Below are 24,024 nucleotides of genomic sequence, written 5' to 3' on the forward strand. Positions count from 1 at the left end.
TCCACTTCTAATGATGTCACATATTACATCATTCATGACATGGTCAGTGACATCACTGATGACATCACTGATGACATCTCAAATGACATCACTGATGATATCACTGATGACATCTCATTTGACATTACTGATTACATCACTGATGATATCATTCATGTGATAATACGTTGAACCTCTTCAGACTCTAATATAACCTTACATACACTCAGTGTAAACAGACACTCACAGACTGTCACTCATCCATGGAGTTACTCACACACCTACTCAGTCATGCAAAGAATCAATCACACCTCCATTTACTCAACTATACAGTTATACACACCTTACTTATTACAACTTATACTAACACATATTTACTCTTTTATAAAATCCTTGATTGAAGTTCACAATGATCCATACAGCCACTCACACATTCACTGGCTCTTATGCACAGTTATTTATATATGTCAACTCTCACATGTACTGTGTTTTACATATGTACTTACTTTGACATGTAGCACTGAGATATCCATTCACTAACCAATACACTCATGCACACAGTCAACCGCCCATACAGCTGTTTCCACATGCACTTTTGAAGTCATACATCTAGTGAATCAACTGCTCACACATCTATGCACAGAGTCATACACCTCCCAGCCACCCACACACATACTCAGTCTCCCATACAAATATTTGGACAACCAATCAATAAACAATATACTTACTCATATAGCTACTTATTAACACATGCAGCAGTTTACAGAACAACAGACATAATGATGCACAAATTAAGACACTTTAGTCACTAACCCATGCACTCAGTGAGACACATTTAATCACTCACTCATACAGTCAGTCATGCACCTACTAAAACCTTCATCCACACTCTTATACATCCACTCATTCTTCAATATGTAAGACATATTTTAACTCTACAGAAACATACAGTCACTGGATGTTGTCATCAGTGATGTCATCAGTGATGTCACTGACCATGTCATGAATGATGTAATATGTGACATCATTAGCAGTGGATTAAGGGTGCGCGATATATAGTTAGTGGAACTAACTATATATGCGAATTTCAATGGTTTTGTGCGAGTAAAATAAGGTTTTGTAAATGGTAATCCCTAACTATATATGGTCTATAACCTATGGTTTTTTCTGTGAATATATATATATATATATGTGTGTGTGTCTCCCGATGTCTCACAGTCAAGAGGTAGTTCATACTAGGCGTTAGTACTTACATTAATAGTGCTTACCTATCACGTAGGATGGGATAAGCGCTATGTAGTCCAATCGTTATGCAGTTAACAATAATATATTGCATAGTCAAATGTAGCAAGGCTAATGGAAGGCTGGCTCCCTAGTGGGGTGCTAGAAATGCCAGAGACTCTATCTCGACATACAATATCAAAGTACAAATCAGTCCCCCTCTCGAACAGGAGGAAAGGGTGTCATCAATGGGTACATTGCAATGTTAATTAAAAAGATACACTTGAGGGTCATAGTGATGGAAGGGGCCAGCTAGGTGATATCGTAGCTTAGGGACATAACGTAGCTAGTTGTGCAAAGCTATTGTCATTGTCATTGAGACCATTGTTTATTGAATCAAAGAAAACCATCCATTTGGACTCACAGATGTCCAGTATATGTCCAATGTTGCCACCCCGTGGTCCCACAGTGGCTTTTTCTAGAACAATCCATTTGAAACTGTCTGGCGGATGTCCAGCATGTTTGAAGTGTTAAACTGAAGGAGCGCCTGCCACTTTGCAGCGAATGCGGCTGCAGTGTTACAACATCCTAGCTTTGACTTTTTGTTGTGTCTGCCTTACGTATATCAAGTCACAGGGGCAGATAATCGCATAATAGACGTTGTTTGTGTTGTAATTCGTGTAAGTTTTCAGGGTCACCTTGTGTTGTGTTTGGTTGAATTCTTTGGTCTGGACCGTATTGGGAGAGGCGTTGCATTGCCCACACCTGCGGTGGCCAATGACCAATGGTAGATTCCACAAAGACAAGACAGTGGTAGGTGCTGGTGGTTCCAGAAAGGAGCGAACATTATGGTCCTTGATGCTCGTGGCCTTTTTATACGAGTGCATAGGTAGGGCGTCTTGTGAAAGATCATCTGATATAAGCCTCCAGTGCTTGTTGATGACTTTCTTTATGGCGTTACTCTGGGTGGAGAACGTTGTGACGAAGATCAATCTCTGTTCATGCATGCTCAACCATTCTTTGGGCTGCAGTAGAGTTTCTCTGGGGCTGAACCAGGCACGTTTCCTGGCCTTCTTTACCAGTCTCTTTGAATAACCACGTTCCAAAAGGCGGTCAGAGAGATCCTCTGATTCTTCCATGTAGTGTAGTTTCAAAGAGCAGCTCCTACAGACATGTAAGAACCGGCCGTATGGCAAATTGTCCCTTAGGCCTCTGGGGTGGTGGCTATTTTACTGGAGACGTGAGTTGCGCTCTGCAGGTTTGCGGTACAACGTTGTACGTAGTTCTTCTCCATCTGAATATATGGTCAGATCCAGAAAATCTATACTCCTGGCATCTGAATGTAACGTGAATTTAATATCAGGAGACCTCTGCTTGTGCCAAGTGGGGAAAGATGCCAATTGGGAGCTATCGCCATTCCATATGAACAGGATATAGTCTATGTAGCATATCCAAAGGCCCACATTATTGTGAAAAGGATTCAGCTTACTGAAGATTAATTCACTTTCAAAAGCGGCCATAAAGATGATTTTCAGATTCTGTGGCACAAGTTTTCCCGGCTGTTCCAGACAACCTTTTGGCGTTCCTTACTCAAGCCATTCAGGTCAATCACATTGCAGCAAAATTAGTCATTTGTTCTAGAACGGAGATGGTTGATTGTTTAGAGTAAACAGTCGGCACCAGCGTGATCCTTCAGCACGATGCCTGGATATGGTCTACTGGCTTCTCCACGAATATGCAGGCCTCCTTAATGGACATGATGTTTGAGTGTTCTTGCCTTTTCAGTGAATAGCGGACTTAGCTCATGCAAGACATTTTCACCAGTAATTTTGACCTGTTTTTGGCTGTGGTAGAGGTTTTCCATTATGCCAATGCCAAACCCTTTCTCCAGTCCCACAAGCCTCCCAGCCCTTTCTTTTTGAGGGCCACGGTTCTCAGAGACAACGTTTATAGCAACAGGGACAAGGTGCAGCTCAGGGTCCCGGCATTCCAGCATCCTCAGCTGTAAAATGGAGTAGTGTGTCTCTGCAGACACACAAGTCACCCTGTCGTAGGCAAGATCCAATATTTCCTCCAATGCTGACATGCTGGTATTTTTTCGATATGTATCTTCTAAATTGTCCATTGGGTCTATGACCTCCTGTTTCTTTCCACTCTGCCACACCTTCCACCACCATCAGGGAGGTAACATGGTAATATTCATGGCCAAAAGTATCATAGAGAGGATTCTGGCCTCAGAAGTAGGAACTGGGTGTAATTCCTGCTACTTCCTTGTGCCTAGATCTTCACCATCTCAACACCTTCTTGAAGAAAGACAAATTCACCATGCTTACTGTTGCACAGATCCTATCTTCTCTAGACCCCCTAAAACTGGATAATGGTGTTGGACCTGGCTGATGCTTATTTTCAGATTTCCATCCACAGGTGCCATGCTCCCTTTTGGACTCATCGGTGTCCTTTTATGCCTTCACAGAAGTGATGTGGTGATGATAACACACCTTCCAAGGTCAGGGGTACTAGTTTAGCCCCAACCTTGATGACTGGCTGCTGGAGGTGGACTCGCCTCTGGCAGTCGTCAACCACATTCAGACAACCGCAAACCTTCCAATATTGTTAGTGTTCACTTTAAACATGCCAAAGTCGCACCTGACTCTTTTGCAGCCACTCCCTTTCATAACAACTATTCTGGAAATGGTTTGGTTGCAAGCCTTTTTCTCGAAATGGAGAGTCCAGGGCATTCATATGCCTCCTGTATGGCCTCTTGCCCCTACCCCTCCTGGCTCAAGTTCTGAAGAAGAACAAGTGCGACTTTGCCCAGCTCACCCTAGTGGCTCCGGATTGAGCAAGTTGGGTGTGGTACCCAGATCTTCTGGGAAGATCATCTGTCCATAGATCAAGCAACTGTTTTGGGAGTATCTTCCATTGCAGCAGCAGGTTCAGGGTGTGCACTCAGGCCTGCACAATCTGCTTCCCAGTGCTTGAGTCGCATCAGTTGACCTCCTTCAGCCTTCCTCCTGAAGTCATTGGTGTCATCTTAGTAGTGAAGTGTCCCTCCACAATATCCTTGTATACCAGTCATTGGGAACAATTTGTGGATTGGTGTGGCATCTAAAAAATTGACCTATTACAAGCAAAGTTGTCGGAAGTTTTGTTGATTGCGCTCTTCCTAGTCCAGATAGGACTTGCTTTAGGCGTTAAGGGCTACATATCTGCCCTTTCAGCTTTTTTGTGGTTGCTGGATGAGCCTTTGTTATTTAAATCACCTGTTTTGCTGAAATGTTTGAAAAGTTTGCTACATTTGCTTCAACTACAGCTCGTTATGATGCAGCAGTGGGACTTGGACTTAGTTCCTACTTTTTTGATTTGCACCCCTTTGAGGCATCTCACAGTTGTCCTTTGAGATGACTAACATTCTATCCTGTGTTTTTTATCAATATAACCATAACATTAGCTAGATGTGTGAGCCAACTGCATGCTCTCTTTGTCAATTTGCCTTGTACCACTTTCTTTCTAGTTAAGTTAGTGTTGACGACCTGAGCTTCCTTTCTTTGTAAAGTGGTCATTCATTTTCGCTCAGGCTGGATATCACCCTTCTGGCATTATGTGCTTCTTCTCATTCCTCTAAAGGGTACTAAGCTTTTATATTGATTGTACCAAGAACCAGAAGTGTATTATCAGCTTTTGTAATAGTGCCAAAACGGACCATCTCTTGATTTATTATTCTCTATATAAATATATATTCTGCACTGGTGCAGAAGCAGCCTCCAGAAGGCTTATGGACTCCCTCCACCAGGGTCACAGCTGCTCTAACTGTGTAAGCATGCAGAGCGCCTGTCCTGGGCATTTGTCAAGTGGCTACATGGGCCTACAAGCATCCACTAAGCACCACTGCCTCGCCAGTGCCCGCTTGGACCTGCAGGCCCTTTTGCTATGAGCCAGTTCACAGACCCTCCACCTTGGGTGGTAGTGCTATGGTATTTTTAGCAAGGTGAAGAATATGCAGTTAAAAGTATCCATCAGAAGAATAAGTTACTTATCTTCGGTAACACTCTTTCTGGTTAATACCTTCTCACTGCAAATTCCACACTGACCCTCCCCATTCTGTGTACTGGACTCTTTCCTCCTAAAAAGGTTCCAATTCTAGAGATACGCACACTGGTCAAGACAATATGCTACAGGCCTCTGTTTCTGAGGGTCTGAACACATTACAAAGCGACGTACGTAATTGTGCAGGTTTCGCGCTTACATGCAGCTCTGCTTCTAACTTCAGGAGCGTAACTATGTTGGTACGGAGCCACACAACCTTCTATCAGCTTGCAGGAGAACACATTTCCAGAAAATGAGTAATCAGCAGTTAGATAGACTATCCACCAGAAAAATTATTACCAAAGATACAAAACGTGTTCTTTTCTAAAAAGATATAGTGATGTGAAAATATCCACCTTAGATTTTATGGTGGTACAAGTAATGTATGTAACATTAATCTGAAAGAGACTATTAGTTACATATTTTTTACCTTAGAATTACCGCTAGGCTTCACACTGGATCCGGAGGTTGTCATTACGAACTCCGCAGCACCATAATGGCTACACTGAAGACTGAGAAGTTTGGTATCAAACTTCTCAGCACATTAAACCCACACTGGTTCCAGTGAGGGATTTAATGTAAAGTGCACGACAGACGGCATCTTAAAGATGCCCCCTGAAACTCAACCAACTCCCAGTGACCTGACTGAGTGGCCGCCGAGGCTACCACCCCCAGACATGTTTATGGACCCCTTGGTCGAGAGCTTGGCGCTCTTGGTGGGCCTGAAACAATGCACATCCTGGAATGAGGTGCCAAGCTTCCTCCCCCAGGATGGGCAGGGTTCACGAAGGAGAAGGTTCAAAGGCATACCACCTTTGTGAGCCTCTCCAGAACACTTGCTGTACTCACCAACTGGTCCCTACTGGTTCTACCCCCCACTTTGGGTGGTAGACCGGCCGGTAAAAACAAAGTGAGGAAGAGAGGTGTGCCCACCACTGCCAACTCCACCCCCAGGGTGGGGGAGGCAAGGTGAAACACAACCGCGAGTTCCCGCCATCTTGACGATGGGGGACCCAGCCAACAATGGAGAGGCTCCTGCCCCCTCCCACTGGAGAGTGGCAGAATAGGGGGTGTACCCACCCCAGGGAAGCGACCCATTGGTCCCTGACCTTTACCTCCCTGTAACGCCCCCAAATGTTGTATTTAGGGGCACCCTGAACCTTCCTTCCTCAGATCCAGCAACAACAAGAAAAGAAGAAGGGCAAAAAGCTGTGCAGAGCTAACAAGAGGACGACGACCACTGACTTACCTCCAGCCCTACAGGCATGTCTCCCATGGAACCTGCTCCTGCGAAATCTCGTCGTGTCCAGCGGCCAGCAACTTCACAAACACCGGAGGACCTGCCTGCATTCACTGCCCAAGCTGTTTCGTGTTTGAACTGCACCTTCTGGTGTCAACCAAGAACCGTGAATCCAGCACACTCTGCACCTGCCGAGCCCGGCCCATGTTTGAATGAACATGGATGTCCCCTGGCGATCCTGACCCGAGATCCGGTGATCCCTGACCTGCCTCAAGTCTCCAGACTACGCCTGCAGTCTCAATCCAGAGGGCCCCCTCTGCTGCGGCCAGAGCAGGTAAGAAAATCCGACGTCCAAAGCCATCCCTGCACCCGACGCCCCACGGCCTTGTGAGCCCAACCCAGCGGTGCCTAACCATCCCTCCACATCCCAACCTACACCTCGAAGAGGTGGTCACTCCTGGAAGATCCTCATCCCGAGCCTGCAGTGTTTCTTTGACCCGGAGAATTCCCATTGAAATCAACAGGGCACCCGACCTCAAAACTGCACCCTGCAGCCCTAGCTCCCCTGAGGGTGCCCCTTTGGTGCTAACTTGGTCCCCAGCGTGCTCTGAGCTTAACCCTAGGAGCTTTGCTCCCACAACCCTGTGGCCTGCTTGCCAGCTGCCACTAACCATAGTCCCCCTATCCCCCATTGGATAACATTGGGCCTCAACACTCTGCACTCGGCCGCCCGAGTGCTGCTGAAGGTGCAAAAAACAGTGCATCACTGACTCTGGGAGTCCCCTGAGTCTAACCCCAGAACCCTAACTCAAAAGACCGATTACTTACCTTGAAACCGATAACCTTACTTAACTGTTAAGTGAATTTCCTCCTATAGAAAAAGTTTTAAAGTGTCAACTTTTGAAAAATAATAATATTCCTTAGAAATTGTACCTTTAACCAAACCGCATTTACTCACCTGTTTTCAGGAAATGTCCCGGGACTGAATCGAGGATCCGGTCCTGTGTTAGCAAAAGTAATCTGAAAAGTAATTAACAGCATTTTACTTAAAAAGCCCATTCAGTTGAATGTACTATACCTGCAATGTGTTGCAAACTGCTTTATTAAAACTGTAACCCAAACCAGTTCAAGTTACACAGCTATTTTGAACTGTGTTCATACAAGTAATTTACTACGGAAAAGTATTTTTATGCTAACCTGTACCAGGCTTGCTTGGTTCTAGAAATAAAACAGTATATTTTTTTATACAAAACAATTGGCCTAGAGTTCAGTTCTTGAGTGTGTGAGACCATTTGCTGACTGAGTGTGTACATCAAATGCTTTATACTGTCCTCTGATACTGCTTTACTGCTCGACCAAGCTACCACTTTAGAGAGCAAGGTTATTTTTAACTTTAGCATCTGCCAAACCTCTTGAGACTGCTGGACTCTGTGCACACTGTACCTTACTTTGGTGCAGTATATACCCTTACTTTGGTGCAGTATATACAGAGCCACTTTCTTACAGTTTGCACACCCACTACACCTAATGCAGCGATGCCACGCCAGTAGTGACCCTTCTTTGCAATAAAGCACACAGATAGGAGTTTGCACAGCCCCCTCAGTTTGGACGTCAGACATGCATGCAAGCTGCCGACACAACATGTTCTTCCTGCGACTGAAGGGTTGGGTTTGCCGGCTGCATCAGACTCCCATCTCTTCACGTGCAGCAGGGCATGCATTACATTGGTCATCTTTCCCTGATGGCAGTGGTACGCCTTGTGGAAAGCCCCACGCACATCCTTTTTCTGTGCTGAAACTGTGTATGCGACTTGTTACACATCGTCTTTCACCTTAATGGCCGATTTTAAGTTGACTCTGTTTTGGTATATTGTTTCTCCAGGCCGTGCTCGACTTGTCTCTTGCAGTCAGTTGAGGCCATTTAGTGCTGCTTGCCAGCATCCTCTTGGGATGTGTCGGTGTTTTTTGCGGCAGCATCAAAGTTTTCGTTGTAAGGCTGTGTTTGAGGATCAACATTCCTGCGACAATAACGTGTGGGGTGGGGGGAGAAGGGTACGTTGTCTGTCGGGGATCCTTTACAAAGTAAAGCTGGCGACCAGTGAATCGTATAAAAAATACTGCAATCTGCGTAAACACCAAAAACAAAATGTTTGAAAAGGTGGCAATTAGGCAGCCGCCTTAAAACATTCTCCAACTTGATTCGTTCATTTCTAAGCAGCTTAAGACTGCTCTTGCGGTCTGTATTGCTTAATGTCATCCTGTCTGGAATGCTGACCTTGTCCCTGCCGCTCAAAATGCTGGAATTGCTGAATTTAACTCCAATTTGCCTGCTAACCAGACTCGGTGAGTACAAAGCAAGACTATGGTACAGATAACCACAGTTGGCTTGCATGCCTGCCTGTGGTTGTTGAGAGTGGGTAGCGGGGTGTTTGTTGTGGTGTTGCATAATGCAGTTGGGTATTAATCTCTTTTAATTGTCCGTCACCTCATTCTGCTCCTCTACACGGGCCCATCATTGTGGCTGACTAGTTACCAGGGATTAACTCTTTCTGCAGGCGGTGTGAAGCCCCTTGCTCCACAGCTCATACATCTGAATTGCAGGGCAGACTTTTAGTAGGGTAATTCGTGAGAGGCTAAAACCTTAACACAAATGTTTATTCTACCTGCCGCTTGTGACTTTGCCGGTGCACTAAGTCATTTTGTTTACCTCTGTTGACTGTTGTAGCTGTGCGTTAAGGTAACAGCGTCCTGTGGAGTGCATGTGTAGAACACGGGCCCGCTGACTCGAGCCTGGCAGCCTTTAGCCGTCGTTCAGCTCTTTTTTGAAGCACATACTCGTGCTTGTGGCGGCATGCACCTTGCGGGAGCGAGCAGGAGTGCACCACAAGCACGAGTATGTGCTTCGAAAAAGAGCAGACTGCGCATGCACCACCTCCGGGCCAGCAAACGCATGCTCGTGCATCTCTCCTCGCCCACTCACTCGCTCCCCTCTCTGCGTCTCCTTTTTGCCTCTCCATTAACTCGCCAGTCCCATCCCCAAATCCCTGCCTCCACGTTCTCTCTCCTCTCAAGCAAATCTTTCTTTCTCTTACCATAGTTTTACTTCCCCTCTCCATTTCTGACCCCATCACCTCTCAGGCCCTCTCTCTAACTCAGCCCTCCAATGCTCTCCCTCTTTCTGGCCACCCTCTTCCTCTTTGTCTCTCCCCACACGCCTCTCGCTCCTGCCTTTCTGCCATTCTGTTTCTCACCCCGACTCTTCTGTCTTCCTTCTTTCCGTATTCACCTCACTCTGTCTACAGAGCTCTCTCCCGCCTTCTTCTGCCATCATCTCTCCCGCTCTCTCTCTCCATCCCTCTCTCTCTTCCGTCTTCATTTGCTTTTCTCTCTCGCTTGCTTTCGCTCGACCTCTATTTATTTATTTCTCTTACTCCAGCTCTCTCCTCTGTCTTCATCTCTGTGTCTTTTTCCCGCTTCCATGACCGTAATTTGTTTTATTTTTTAGACTTTATTGCAACAAACCATAAACTTGTCTACAATAATATTTACACTTTTAGAGAAGCGCCAAATAAATGGGAATCTGCAGTAAAATGCTCTCACGGAGCCTTGATAAACAGTGTCACATCAAACTGAGAACAAGCATTTGCAGTGCAATAGGTCTCGCATTAGGAAAGTTTGAGCTATTGGTATTGTAAATGACAATTTTTTTTATTTATGTGTTGGTTTTGAAAATAGCGAAATTAATAGCTTTGTCACTTACAATGCCAATAGTTTTAACTTTCGCAAATGTGACACTTATAGCATTTGTAATGCAATATGTGTTGTATTTACGTGACTTAGATGTATTGATATTACAAATACCAATGGCTTTTAACTTTTTTTAATATTTAATACTTAAATAAAAGTTTTTGTTACTTATAATGGCAATAGCTTAAACTTTTGTAAATAATTTTTGTGAAGATTATGTTCAGTGTATATTATTATGACGAAAATCCAATAACAGATGTGAAATATTAACATCTTTTTGTAACATTTGTAATAAAGCTTGAAACATTGAGAGAACATATTTGAACCAGTTGTTGTTGAATGGTTGCACAGACTGATGCTGTGGTGGCGACGAGTGATGTGGTGGCGACGAGTGATGTGGTGGCGACGAGTGATGTGGTGGCGACGTGTGATGTGGTGACGACGAGTGATGTTGTGGTGACGAGTGATGTTGTGGTGTTCAGTGATGCTGTGGTAGCGCATAGTGATGTTGGGGTGCCCCTGAGTGATGCTGTGGTGGTGCTGATTGATGCTGTGGTGATGCGATAGATAGAGTGAGTGTGATAGATAGAGTGAAGGCGATAGATAGAATGAGGGCGATCGATGGAGTGAGGGCGATAGATAGAGTGAGGGCGATAGATAGAGTGAGGGCGATAGAGTGAGGGCGATAGATAGAGTGAGGGCGATAGATAGAGTGAGGGCGATAGATAGAGTGAGGGCGATAGATAGAGTGAGGGCGATAGATAGAGTGAGGGCGATAGATAGAGTGAGGGCGATAGATAGAGTGAGGGCGATAGATAGAGTGAGGGCGATAGATAGAGTGAGGGCGATAGATAGAGTGAGGGCGATAGATAGAGAGAGGGCGATAGATAGAGAGAGGGCGATAGATAGATGGAGTGAGGGCGATAGATAGATGGAGTGAGGGCGATAGATAGATGGAGTGAGGGCGATAGATAGATGGAGTGAGGGCGATAGATAGATGGAGTGAGGGCGAACGATAGATGGAGTGAGGGCGAACGATAGATGGAGTGAGGGCGAACGATAGATGGAGTGAGGGCGAACGATAGATGGAGTGAGGGCGAAAGATAGAGTGAGGGCGAAAGATAGAGTGAGGGCGATAGACAGATAGAGTGAGGGCGATAGACAGATAGAGTGAGGGCGATAGACAGATAGAGTGAGGGCGATAGACAGATAGAGTGAGGGCGATAGACAGATAGAGTGAGGGCGATAGACAGATAGAGTGAGGGCGATAGATAGAGTGAGGGCGATAGATAGAGTGAGGGCGATAGATAGAGTGAAGGCGATAGATAGAGTGAGGACCTTAGATAGAGTGAGGGCGATAGAGTGAGGGCGATAGATAGATAGAGTGAGGGCGATAGATAGATAGAGTGAGGGCGATAGATAGATAGAGTGAGGGCGATAGATAGATAGAGTGAGGGCGATAGAGTGAGGGCAATAGATAAGAGTGAGGGCGATAGAGTGAAGGCGAGATAGATAGAGTGAGGTTGATAGAGTGAGGGCGATAGATAGATAGATAAAGTGAGGGCGATAGATAAAGTGACGGCGATAGATAGATAGATAGAGTGAGGGCGAAAGATAGAGTGAGGGCGAAAGATAGAGTGAGGGCGAAAGGTAGAGTGAGGGCGAAAGGTAGAGTGAGGGCGAAAGATAGAGTGAGGGCGATAGATAGAGTGAGGGCGATAGATAGATAGAGTGAGGGCGATAGAGTGAGGGCGATAGATAGATAGAGTGAGGGCGATAGAGTGAGGGCGATAGATAGATAGAGTGCGGGCGAAAGATAGATAGAGTGCGGGCGAAAGATAGAGTGAGGGCGAAAGATAGAGTGAGGGCGAAAGATAGTGAGGGCGAAAGATAGTGAGGGCAAAAGATAATGAGGGCGAAAGATAGGGAGGGCGAAAGATAGTGAGGGCGAAAGATAGTGAGGGCGAAAGATAGAGTGAGGGCGAAAGATAGAGTGAGGGCGAAAGATAGAGTGAGGGCGAAAGATAGAGTGAGGGCGAAAGATAGTGAGGGCGAAAGATAGTGAGGGCGAAAGATAGAGTGAGGGCGAAAGATAGAGTGAGGGCGAAAGATAGAGTGAGGGCGAAAGATAGAGTGAGGGCGAAAGATAGTGAGGGCGAAAGATAGTGAGGGCGAAAGATAGAGTGAGGGCGAAAGAGAGTGAGGGCGAAAGAGAGTGAGGGCGAAAGATAGAGTGAGGGCGAAAGATAGCGAGGGCGAAAGATAGCGAGGGCGAAAGATAGCGAGGGCGAAAGATAGCGAGGGCGAAAGATAGCGAGGGCGAAAGATAGCGAGGGCGAAAGATAGCGAGGGCGAAAGATAGCGAGGGCGAAAGATAGCGAGGGCGAAAGATAGTGAGGGCGAAAGATAGTGAGGGCGAAAGATATTGAGGGCGAAAGATATTGAGGGCGAAAGATAGTGAGGGCGAAAGATAGTGAGGGCGAAAGATAGTGAGGGCGAAAGATAGTGAGGGCGAAAGTTAGTGAGGGCGATAGATAGATAGATAGATAGAGGGCGATAGAGTGAGGGCAATAGACAGATAGAGTGAGGGCGATAGACAGAGTGAGGGCGAAAGATAGATAGAGTGAGGGCGATAGATAGATAGAGTGAGGGCGAAAGATAGTGAGGGCGATAGAGTGAGGGCGGTAGATAGGTAGATAGGTAGAAAGGTAGATAGGTAGGTAGATAAATATCTTTACAGAGGTCTGTTGAAATCTTTGCAGCATCTCTTAATAGTGATGTGTGTAAAGATCAAAATAATTGTGCTTTTTGCGACTGTCGCTTGCATCCCTGTTTAACTCATATAGAAAATTTCTACAGATACTTGCTTTCTAGAGAAGAGTTCGTATAACTTTCCTCCTCAATGACATAGTTCACAGAAAAGCAGAACTGTCAACTTGCATTTAAAAGTGATGCAAACATTATCAATTACGGATTAATCGCAAGTTTGCAAGTGATGAGAATCACACTGCATGGGCTGCGTTTGTCTTAGGTCCGTTCTATTAGTGTGAACATGAAAGGCGGTTCACCACTAACTCTGATGCACTTTCTTACTGTCTGTAAACGTGACAGATTCCTTCTGACTCTTTAGGAAAGGTGCGATTAACGCTTATCAGAACACCGATGCTAGCCCTTCACTCACGTCTGCTTCGGGGCCCCGATTCCACTCCAGTAGAAATAGTTTAAGATAGTTTTAGCTAGACGTTGACTCTGCATACCAAGCAATTGCCGCGCGGTGGTGAAACTGACACGGCTTTGCGGCAGCAAAAGTAAAAGTGATCGCGGGAGTTGTTTGCGGCCAAGCACGAAATGAAGATATCAGCAGCAGCAGGTGCTTATCAGAATAGCCCAGAAGTTTGCGTGAAATAAATTAATTAAAAATAAACGCGAGTTGTGCGCACACACGCATGATGAAAAAAGTGCTGTGCACGTCGCATGCCTGCTTGTACGCGTGCAGGTAAGCTGGTCGCCGCTTTGGAAGCATTTCCAAAAGCGGCTTTACTAAATGTCTCGCTGACAGGGCATTCGCGCTGGATCAGCGAGACCTAAAAACTGCTTCTTCCCTGCCAGGCTTTCCATCGCGTCCCCCCCTCAGCCTTGGGGTCGTTGGTGGTATCTGAAAGAGACACGTTAGTGATAGATTCCTTACCTTAGAATATCCCCAGGCGTCAGACTAGATCCGGAAATTTTTGCGTAGCAATACCCCTGCGCTTCGGTAGGCGTCGTCCGCGGCTCCGCGTCCGTCGTCGGCGTCGTTAGCGCCGGAATGACGTAGTTGGAGTACATAGACGCCGCCCATGCGCGCTGACGTCAGTTCTTCTTTTTTCCACGCCAGCTAGCGCAGATCCGGAGAAGCTCTACCCCTAGTCATTTTTTGACTAAACTTTTGATCTTTTTGATCATTTATTTCTTCGAGTCTTCGACTCTATCGGTGCCGGTAGGGATGCCCGGGTTCAAACCCTGTTCGAAGTGCGACCTACTGATGTCGGTTACGGACCCCCATCGCCGGTTCCTGAAGTATTTAGGCCTCGACCGTGACGACCGCACCTGCTCCGACTGCCGGGCCCTGACGTCTAAAGCTAGGCGGGAGCGGTCCCGCAAGCGACTCGAACTCCGGCAGTCGGCCCTGCGCCGTTCCAGGTCCCGGTCCCACGGGAGGTCGAGGGACCGGTCGCGGGGTCGGAGTCAACGCAGCTCCGGGAGTGGACATCAGTCGTCAGGCTCCAAGTCCTCAGGTAAGAGGCATGAGAGGTCGGAGCGACGTCATCGATCCTCCAACCCACCCGACGCTCGCACAATACGGCCGGGGGTTCGGCGACACCTCCCACGCGGCTCCGAGGGAGTCGCAAGGGTAGCCGCTTGCCCCACACCTTCGGGGCACTGCGCGACACCGGAGGAGATCGAGCAGTACCTCATGGCCATGAGAACCCTCCCTCCTCAGCCGGGTTCAGTGGCGCCTCCGGGCCCAACGGTCCCGGCTGCAGGTCCTAGCGGGTCAGGCGCTTCTGCCCCGACGCCGTCGGGTGCTTCGGCCCCGGCGCCGCAGGACCTCACCGGATCCGCTTCCGGATCCGGGTCGTCGCCGGTCGACCTCACCGGCGCCGACCCTACGGGTGTCGCCCCCGGCGCCCACTGTGGATGCTGTCCCCAATGTTCCCTCCGGTCCGACTCTGGCGCCGGAACGGCGCCGCTGGGCGCCGCTTCCGACGGCCTTTGGAGATTTTTATTTCCATGAGGAGGCCCCGTCTGTTAATCCTGCTTTACAGGAAACGGGTGACGAGGAAGATTGGGAGGGGTCTGAGGACCCTCTGGCACTGGAGTGCCAGTCTCAACAGGACTGTACATATGAGCTTGGGGAGGCCAGTGGTATTGACACTTCGCCAGACACTGGATTTGTCTTCCCTCCAACCATGGCTTCGGAGGAGGGGTCTACATATAGTGTGGTGTTGACGGGCGGCCCAGGCCTTAAACCTTGAGCTCCCCGTCGCGGCCGTGAAGACTAACCTCCTCACTGAGGTCCTCAAACCGCAGACAAGCTCCAGCGAGCCTCTGCTGCCGTTCAATGAGGTCTTATGTGACGTTCTTGTGGGCACTTGGTCCAAGCCTTCCACAGGTCCGCTTGTGTATAGGAACGTGGCCAGACGCTACCGCCAGGCCCCTGGGCGACCCTTGCTTTTTTTACCCCCATCCCACCCCGAGAGCCTGGTTATCCATGCCTCCACTTCCCAGACCGCATTCCCGTCGGCTCCGCCCGATCGGGAATCCAAGAGATATGAGCAGTTCGGGAAGAAGGTGTTCTTGCCCCTAAGCTTAGGGCTGCGGTCTGTCAATACCGCCTGTCTCTTGGGCCGCTACACCCACACCCTGTGGGACGCGGTTGCGGACGTGCTGCCACAATGTCCGGAGGAGGTCCGGGCTAAACTCTCCCAAACCCTTGTGGAGGGCAGAGATGCAGCGTGATATTCCATCCGTTGTGGGCTGGATACCACGGACTCACTGTGCAGGGCGATGGCAACGACAGTGGCGGTTCGACGCCATGCCTGGTTGAGGTCCGCCAACTTTTCGGCCGATGTCCAGGCCACACTTCTGGACATGCCGTTTGATGGCTGTCGCCTCTTTGACGACAAGGCAGACCATGCGCTTGAGCGTTTTAAGGACTCCAGGGCTACGGCCAAGTCCTTGGGCCTCTCACCCACACGCCAGCAATCGGGTGCCTTTCGCTACTTTCGTGGCCAAGGAAGGGGCGCCCCCACACGTGCTGCCGAATGCTCAACAGCGCGGTAGCGCCGTGGAAACCGCCGTGGCGGCGGTCGGGGACAACGGCGAGACCAGTCCACACCACCCTCCGCTGCACCCACCTCAAAACCTTCCGAGTTTTCAGGCCCATGTGACGCCGGTGGGAGGCAGGGTTCGCCATCACCTCTCCCACTGGCGCACTGTCACGTCGGACAGGTGGGTGCTGCAAATCGTCCGAAGGGGCTACTCCCTCACCTTCGAGGCGACCCCTCCAGCCATGCCACCGCAATTCCACCGCGTGTCGGGGGATCACTCTCAACTTCTGCAAGAGGAAGTCACGGCCCTCTTGGCCAAGCGGGCCATCGAGCGCGTTACTGGGCCGGAAGTAGGGTGTGGTCGTTACTCCCACTACTTTCTGGTACCCAAGAAGGGCAAAGAGAGCCTACGCCCTATCTTGGACCTGCGGAACGTCAACGGCTTCCTCCGGAAGGAGAAGTTCAAGATGCTGACTTTGGCTCAGGTCTTAGCTGCCCTAGACCCTGGAGACTGGCTGGTAGCGTTGGACTTGCAGGACGCTTATTTTCACATCCCCGTCCTGTCGGCCCACCGGCGTTACCTGCGGTTCGCGGTAGGCCACGAGCACTTTTAGTTTACCGTGCTCCCCTTCGGCCTTAGCAGCACCCCACGGGTGTTCACGAAGGTGATTTCGGTGGTCGCAGCTCATCTGCGCAGGTTAGGGGTGTCAGTCTTCCCCTACCTCGACGACTGGTTGTTGAAAGCTGGCTCGCCCCAGACAGTCGTCAGCCACCTCCAGACTACGGCTGACCTCCTGCACTTGCAGGGGTTCTCCATCAACGTGCCGAAGTCGCACCTGTGTCCCTCTCAGAAGCTCCTCTTCATCGGAGCGGTTCTCGACTCGGCGCAGTTTCGGGTTTACCCACCCGAACAGCGGTTTCGGGATATACAGGCTCTGATTCCAATCTTCCAGCCTTTCTCCCGAGTCTCGGTCAGGTTGACGCTGCAGCTTCTGGGGCTGATGGCCTCCAGCATCACGCCCGGTGGCGGATGCGGGCTCTGCAGTGGGACCTGAAGTTTCAGTGGGCCCAGCGTCAGGGCAACTTTTACGATCATGTCTTGATCTCGGAGGGCACTGCGAGAAAACTGCTGTGGTGGCTCACGGACCGCGATTGGGTCAGTGGCAGATCCCTCTCCCTACCCCACCCGGAGAACGTGGTTGTGACGGACGCGTCCCTCCAGGGCTGGGGAGGCCACATGGGAGAGGCGGAGATCAGAGGCCTCTGGTCTCCGGCGGAGTCCCGGCTCCATATCAACCTTTTGGAGCTGCGGGCGATTCGTCTAGCACTGAAGGCATTCCTCCCCTCTGTCCGGGGGAGTGTAGTGCAGGTGTTCACGGACAACACCACCGTCATGTGGTACTGCAACAAACAGGGCGGGGTGGGGTCGTGGACCCTATGCCAGGAGGCTTTGCGCCTCTGGCGGTGGCTGGAACATCAGGGCGTGACCCTGGTGGTTCAACACCTGGCAGGCTCTCTGAATGCCAGGGCGGACAAACTCAGCCGTCGGTTCATGATCGATGACGAATGGGGTCTGAACTCGGACGTGGCGCAAGGCCTCTTTCAGCAATGGGGAGAGCCTTGGTTAGATCTATTCGCCACAGAAGAGAACGCGCAGTGTCATCAGTTCTGCGCGTTGGAGTTTCCAAGGCGGCACTCGCTCGGAGATGCTTTTCGTCGCGAGTGGAGTTGCGGTCTATTGTACGCCTTTCCGCCTATACCACTTCTGCCCAGAGTGCTGAAGAAGATGAGGCGCGACCGGGCTCAGGTTATCCTTGTGGCTCCGGACTGGGCACGAAGATACTGGTATCCCGAGCTACTCAGCATGTCAGTCGATCCCCCGATTCGTCTGCCTCTTCGGGAGGACCTTCTGTCGCAGCAGCAGGGGACGGTTCTGCACTCGAACCTGTCCAGTCTCCACCTACAAGCTTGGAGATTGAGCAGCGGCAGTTGAGGCCATTTCACTTGCCTCCCGAAGTCTGTGATATCATTCTGGCAGTCAGGCGTCCCTCCACAAAGTCGGTATACGCCTGCAGGTGGAACAGATTTGTGGCATGGTGCACAGCAAAGGCTGTGGACCCACTCTCTGCACCCCTTTCTGAGGTTCTCCTCTTTCTTCTTTCTCTTGCCCTGCAGGGCTCTGCTCTGGGCACTCTCAAGGGGTACCTTTCTGCCCTTTCCGCCTTCTTACGGCTACCTGATCAGCCTTCCTTGTTCAAGTCCCCCATTGTAAATAGGTTTTTGAAGGGCATCACACACATGTTCCCTCCTATTCCCTTCGTGATGCCCCAGTGGGACTTGAATCTTGTGCCTACTTACCTCATGTGTGCTCCCTTTGAGGCGCTCCATAACTGTCCTCTCCGTCTTCTTACTCTGAAGACTGCTTTCCTGGTTGCCATCACCTCTGCCAGGAGAGTGAGTGAGCTCCAGGCTCTTTCTTCTACACCTCCTTTCCTCTCTGTTGATCCGGACAAGGTGGTGTTGCGAACAAGACCTTCCTTCTTGCCCAAGGTTCTCACGGCCTTCCACATCGGGCAGTCCATTACTTTGCCCACCTTCTTTCCGCCTCCGCATCCCACGAAAGAGGAAGAGAGGCTCCACCGTCTGGACCCAAAATGTGCGCTCTCTTATTATCTAGGTCGCACACGCCAGTTCCGGGTGGATGACCAACTCTTCGTTGTTTACGTGGGCGCTAAGAAGGGAAAGGCGGTGCACAAGAGGACCATCTTGCGGTGGATCATCTTGTGTATCCAGGCATGTTACTCCATGGCCAAAAAGGAGCCCCCTGCTGGATTGCGGGCTCATTCTACTCGGACCACGGCGACTACAACTGCTCTGGGCCGAGGAGTGCCCTTGCAAGACATTTGCCAGGCGGCTACGTGGGCCTCGCTGCACACGTTTGCACAACACTACTGCCTGGACAGCCAAGTCCGGAGGGATGGCTTCTTTGGCCGTTCCGTCCTCCAGGACTTTCTGGTGTGATTATTGGTTCGCAGACCCACCACCGGGGTTGGTATTGCTGGGGTATCTATTCTAAGGTAAGGAATCTATCACTAACGTGTCTCTTTCAGATGCACAAGTTGCTACTTGTGTAACGATATATCTGTAAGAGACATTAGTTAGTGATAGATTCCTTAACGACCCACCCATCCTCCCCGTTCTGCGAACCGATATCTAGGATTAAGGTAATCCCCTTTCAGGGCCCTAGTTTCATGGCACCAGTGTTGGTTCTATCATGGCTCTGCATATCTGGCACGGAAAAGCTGTGTATCAGAACTGACGTCAGCGTGCATGGGCGGCATCTATGTACTGCGACAACGTCATTCCGGCGCTAACGACTCCGACGACGGACGCGGAGCCGTGGACGACGCCTACCGACGCACAGGGGTATTGCTACGCAAAAATTTCCGGATCCAGTCTGACGCCTGGGGATATTCTAAGGTAAGGAATCTATCACTAACTAATGTCTCTTACAGATATATCGTTACACAAGTAGTAACTTGTGCGTCAAGACAATACTTACTGGGGCAGTAAGACGGCTGATCCACTAACATCTCTCTGCTTTTAAAGTGCCTAGTCTTAGTTGGCTGCCAAGATAGCTCAGTGGGCTGCGCGCCCCATCCGGATATGTACTTCTAACCTGCAGGTGAACTTTACTTCAAAGTATGGCTGACTCTGCAGGTCATGCTTCCAACGTCGACACAATGTACACTTTTATGAACACAACCCTTTCAAAATTGGATATTGGAAATCAATACACCCTGAAAGAACGCATTCATTAAATACATATTTCCATTTTAAAGGAAAAGAGTAAAAAATGTTTTTACCCCAAACAAGCTTTCACAAGCACTTTAAGATTGCAAAACTCTCATGACTGCGCCACAGCCTTGTTATTAAAGCTATTTGTTTAAAATTAATCTTACCCTTCAGGCTTTATTCTAAAATCCTTGTGTGCCAATTTCTTAAAAAATATATAGTTTATAGAAACTGCTTTAATTTAATAAAATACAATTTTGATTTCTGAACATAGCCAAATACAAGACTGTGAAACATTAAACAAGCATCTGCATAGCCAATAGGTCTCACCTTTGGGACCTTTTAAGTGTTTAGTTACCTAGCACAATATACTTGGTGCAACAACATCAACTGTTGCATGGCTAAACACTTATAAGGTCCCAAAGGCGAGACATTTTGGCTATGCCAATACTTGTGCTTTCCTAGTTGCTGATTATGTACAGTGTATTTACAGGTATGCACATTTTGTAATGTTATATCAAGTGGCATCATCCAGCCTTTACTTTTACACTGCCTGTGCTCGAACAAGATGGGCTCATAATTCACTTTACTTTTCTTTCTTTAACTGCTAAGTAAGAGGAGTTTGTAAACGCCAGGTTTAAAAAATATAAGCAGCAATTTTTCAAAAGACCTAGCCTGACATTTGACTTCTGTCTTTGCAGCGCAGCAAATGTGATCAGATAAATTCAGAATATAAAGGATTCTTATTTTATTGCTTGGACTTGCGTGACCCGCGACCCACCAGTGGGTCGTGCCCCACAGTTTGGTAAACACTATTCTAGGCCTCAGGCCAGCTAATTCAGTAGAACATTTTTTAATTATCTTTAACCATGGCAGTCAGTTGTAGGACTTATTTGCATTCTCCATGGTGTGTCCGTTAGACATAACCCATCTGGTCATGGTTCATTGATGATAGAAGCAAATTATATATCCGTATTGCCATGAGGTGTAAAAACAGAATGGCATCATTGCCAAAAGCGCAGAGACACCATTTTTGGTATTTGTGCGCTTTATAAATATCATTATCATTATCATTATCAAAAGCTATGAAATAGCTTGATGTAGGAAGACCTTAGTCTTTTCCTGGCTGAAGAACCAAATGCCACTTTTACCCATAATGTTTTGGGCTGACCATTACCGAAATGAAAGTAGGGGCTAGATCGAGCACCCCTTGCTACTGATCATACCATGCACTTACGTTGTGATTTTCATTCCCAAATCAGAAATGATCACTCTTTTCAAATAGGTCCCAAATCGAGCTTTAAGTGGGGCTAGCTTTGTAAAAAAAATATATGTATCTTGTATAATTTCTCCTGCTGTTGACTTTTCTGGGTGTAATTTACTCCAGAGTATACCTCATTGTGGCATTCCTTTCATTTAACAGTTCCCAAATCTAGAGAATTGAGGGGTCCTTCACCTGCAATACTTTAGGTGGCGATAAACTTAGCATTTGTTAACCCCTACTTGAAGTATCTTCCATTTGTTTTAAGCTTGTATGTAATGGATATCCCCTACATGTACGTGATGTCCTCATTTTTATTAAGGACTGGAGAGCCTGCCGCCTCTGAAGACTGACCTCATGCAGATAATTATAGGCCCCGAATTTAAACCTCTATCCTCAGAATGTGCTTGTGCTATTCATTCAAAGTAATAAGTGGAAGTGTAGAGGATTCTGACGCTCTAGTGAAAGCAAAACCTTGAGCTTCTCTGACTGGTCAACGTTCTTGCTAAACGTCAGCCTGTGTGGCAGATTGTTGCTGTTATTCCTCTTTTGCTCAGAATATTCATTTTTTCTATTCGTAATGGCTCTTCATCCTTGATGTCACTAGCAATGTAGGTAGAGCGGAAATCTTCAGTACTTTACAAATCTCTCTAAGATCTCTGAATTTGTGTAAGACATAAATTGTAATTTATCCACTTCTGTGGATGTCTGCGGTATTCACCAACTTTTCCCAGATGTTGCAAAGCCCGGAACAGAGGTCCTTTTGTTGGAGACTGAATCACATTTGAGGAGCACCAAAAAAAGTCCTGCATATCAGTTTCAATTCTAAAAATAGAAGTTCTCATTCATATTTAGGTTCCGCTAAATTAAAGTTCTGCTTTTTATAATTTATGTACACAGTAAACGCATTCACATCACTGAAGCCCTTAAAAAACTCCACCACCTTAATATACTGTGCACAGTCTTCTGTACCTTTGGGATACCTGGCATGACTTGGTCTATATGTAGAGGTTGCTGCTACATGTATACTCATGGACATAAACTCTATTTTGGAGGGCAAACATGATCCAATTCAGATGTAACATCATGACAGTGAAGCAGAACAATCAATGCACAGTAATAACTCTAAAATTGCCCCCAGCCTAAGATGAGAAAGCAATCCAGTCTTCTTTTGAGTTATTGTACCCTTAACACCCATATTATGGTAATTCTGGGACTGTGCCCCTACATAAACAGACTTGGTTCCAAACACGAGCACCCTCAGGACCCAAAGTCTGTTACAATTATTGACTTCAATGCAAATACCCTGTCTACCATCATTCAGTACAGGAGTTTTGGCAGGCGTTTGTGACTCGGAATAAAACTGCCTCAAAGTTTTAGGCCAACACATTTTGCACTATATAGAATACCTAAATAAATAATGTGCAACTCAAATTTGGGATAACCGCTTACCTTCAGAGACTGCTTTGACAATATCAAGTCAAACTACGCTATGATGCAAATAGAAATATATACCAATCCTTAGAAGTTTTGTTACTCTGAATTTCATTAGCTTTTGTAGGAGTACTAATGAATTTATTTTTCTAACCAGCAGTGATTCAAATGTATATAAAGATGGAGTAGCGATATTGCCCAATGATCAAGAAATAGTCGGAGAGGAAGCACAGAAAATGAGCAGTGTGTTGCCTACAATGTGGCTTGGAACACAGAATGGATGGTGAGAAAAATACTTTAATTCCTCCTAGTAGTTAGTTCTTTCAGTATCAAGGTCATGAAAAAGCACAACCATACGTTAAATGTGATCATTATTGGCGCTCATTTTAATTTTGTTGTCCATGAAGTGCAGATATGTCGTGGAATTTAGCGCAAAATCCACTAATAAACTTTTACTTGTTTAAATATATGTTGCAGTGAATAACTCCTGTGTTTGCCTCTCCACAGATTGGTACACTTTTCTTACTTCTCAGCTTAGAGAATCATTGACTTCTTGGTAAATGTTTTACATGTGCATTCCTATGCCTTCTCTCTGTTTTCCTGCCAGCAGATGTTTTCTGTGTGCAAAGGGTTTATTTATAGGTTTTATAATGCGCTTGAATCACCCCTGGAGGGGTATCTCGGCGCAAAGGACACGGCAGGCTAAGCTGAAAGAACAGTGGTTAGAAAAGAAAGGTTTTGAGACGCTTTCTAAAGCAAAGGTAATCGGAGCATTGTCGAAGTTGTATGGGAAGCTTATTTAAAATAAATTACAAAAATGTCTGCTCCACCGGGATTTCAAATACTAGGAACTAATCTATCAATGATCCATACTAACACAAATTACAAATATATAATTTTTTATTTCATATAAGTATATATTTTTTTCATTATTCATTTGTTTGTTGTCTGCTAATCTCATACAAACACATCAGTCATACTTCTCACACTCTCTTATAAAAGTCAAATGCGACCCCAGAATCCCATTACAACCCAAGCAGGAAGACTGCATTTTGTAATTGTAGTCCTCAATACTGGGTCATCGCCAATGAACTATGCAGAAAAATGTTCAACGCATGTTCCAGTTTATATTTCTTTCTCACCACCTTCCTCAGGATCAGCTGTAATAATCCTTAATTTGTCTACTGAATCAGGTGCTTGTAAATTCGCAAAAAACACTTCTCAGCATTCCTTATTGTGGCCACGTCTTAAATATGTTAATAAATGTGGATGGATGCATACTGGATGCGTTGGACTTGAATGAAGTACCTCACGCTTAACAACTAAGGCACACTGGAAATGCTTTGTAGTTATGAGTAATGGGATTCGTTCAAGTCCAACTGATCCAGCATGTATCCATCTATAGGCTCTTTCAGGGTGCGCAGATTGCGGCATTATTTTAAATATATTCAT

At 47.3% G+C, this 24,024-nt stretch overlaps 1 protein-coding gene across 4 annotated transcripts in view; it reads left to right on the forward strand.

Moving 5' to 3' along the window:
- The window catches only part of SPAG9 (sperm associated antigen 9), a 1,654,314-nt gene that overhangs the window by 1,166,174 nt on the left and 464,116 nt on the right, over positions 1-24,024 (forward strand). For 3 of the 4 annotated variants that reach the window (XM_086930851.1, XM_086930853.1, XM_086930854.1), the window contains one exon: positions 22,730-22,855. In XM_086930851.1, the coding sequence (XP_086786977.1) occupies positions 22,730-22,855 (126 nt within the window). The remainder of the gene's footprint in view (positions 1-22,729; positions 22,856-24,024) is intronic. The other variant, XM_086930852.1, reaches the window with a different exon arrangement.

Source organism: Lissotriton vulgaris, chromosome 7, assembly GCF_964263255.1.
Source record: "Lissotriton vulgaris chromosome 7, aLisVul1.2, whole genome shotgun sequence".
In the NCBI taxonomy this organism is placed as follows: domain Eukaryota; kingdom Metazoa; phylum Chordata; class Amphibia; order Caudata; family Salamandridae; genus Lissotriton; species Lissotriton vulgaris.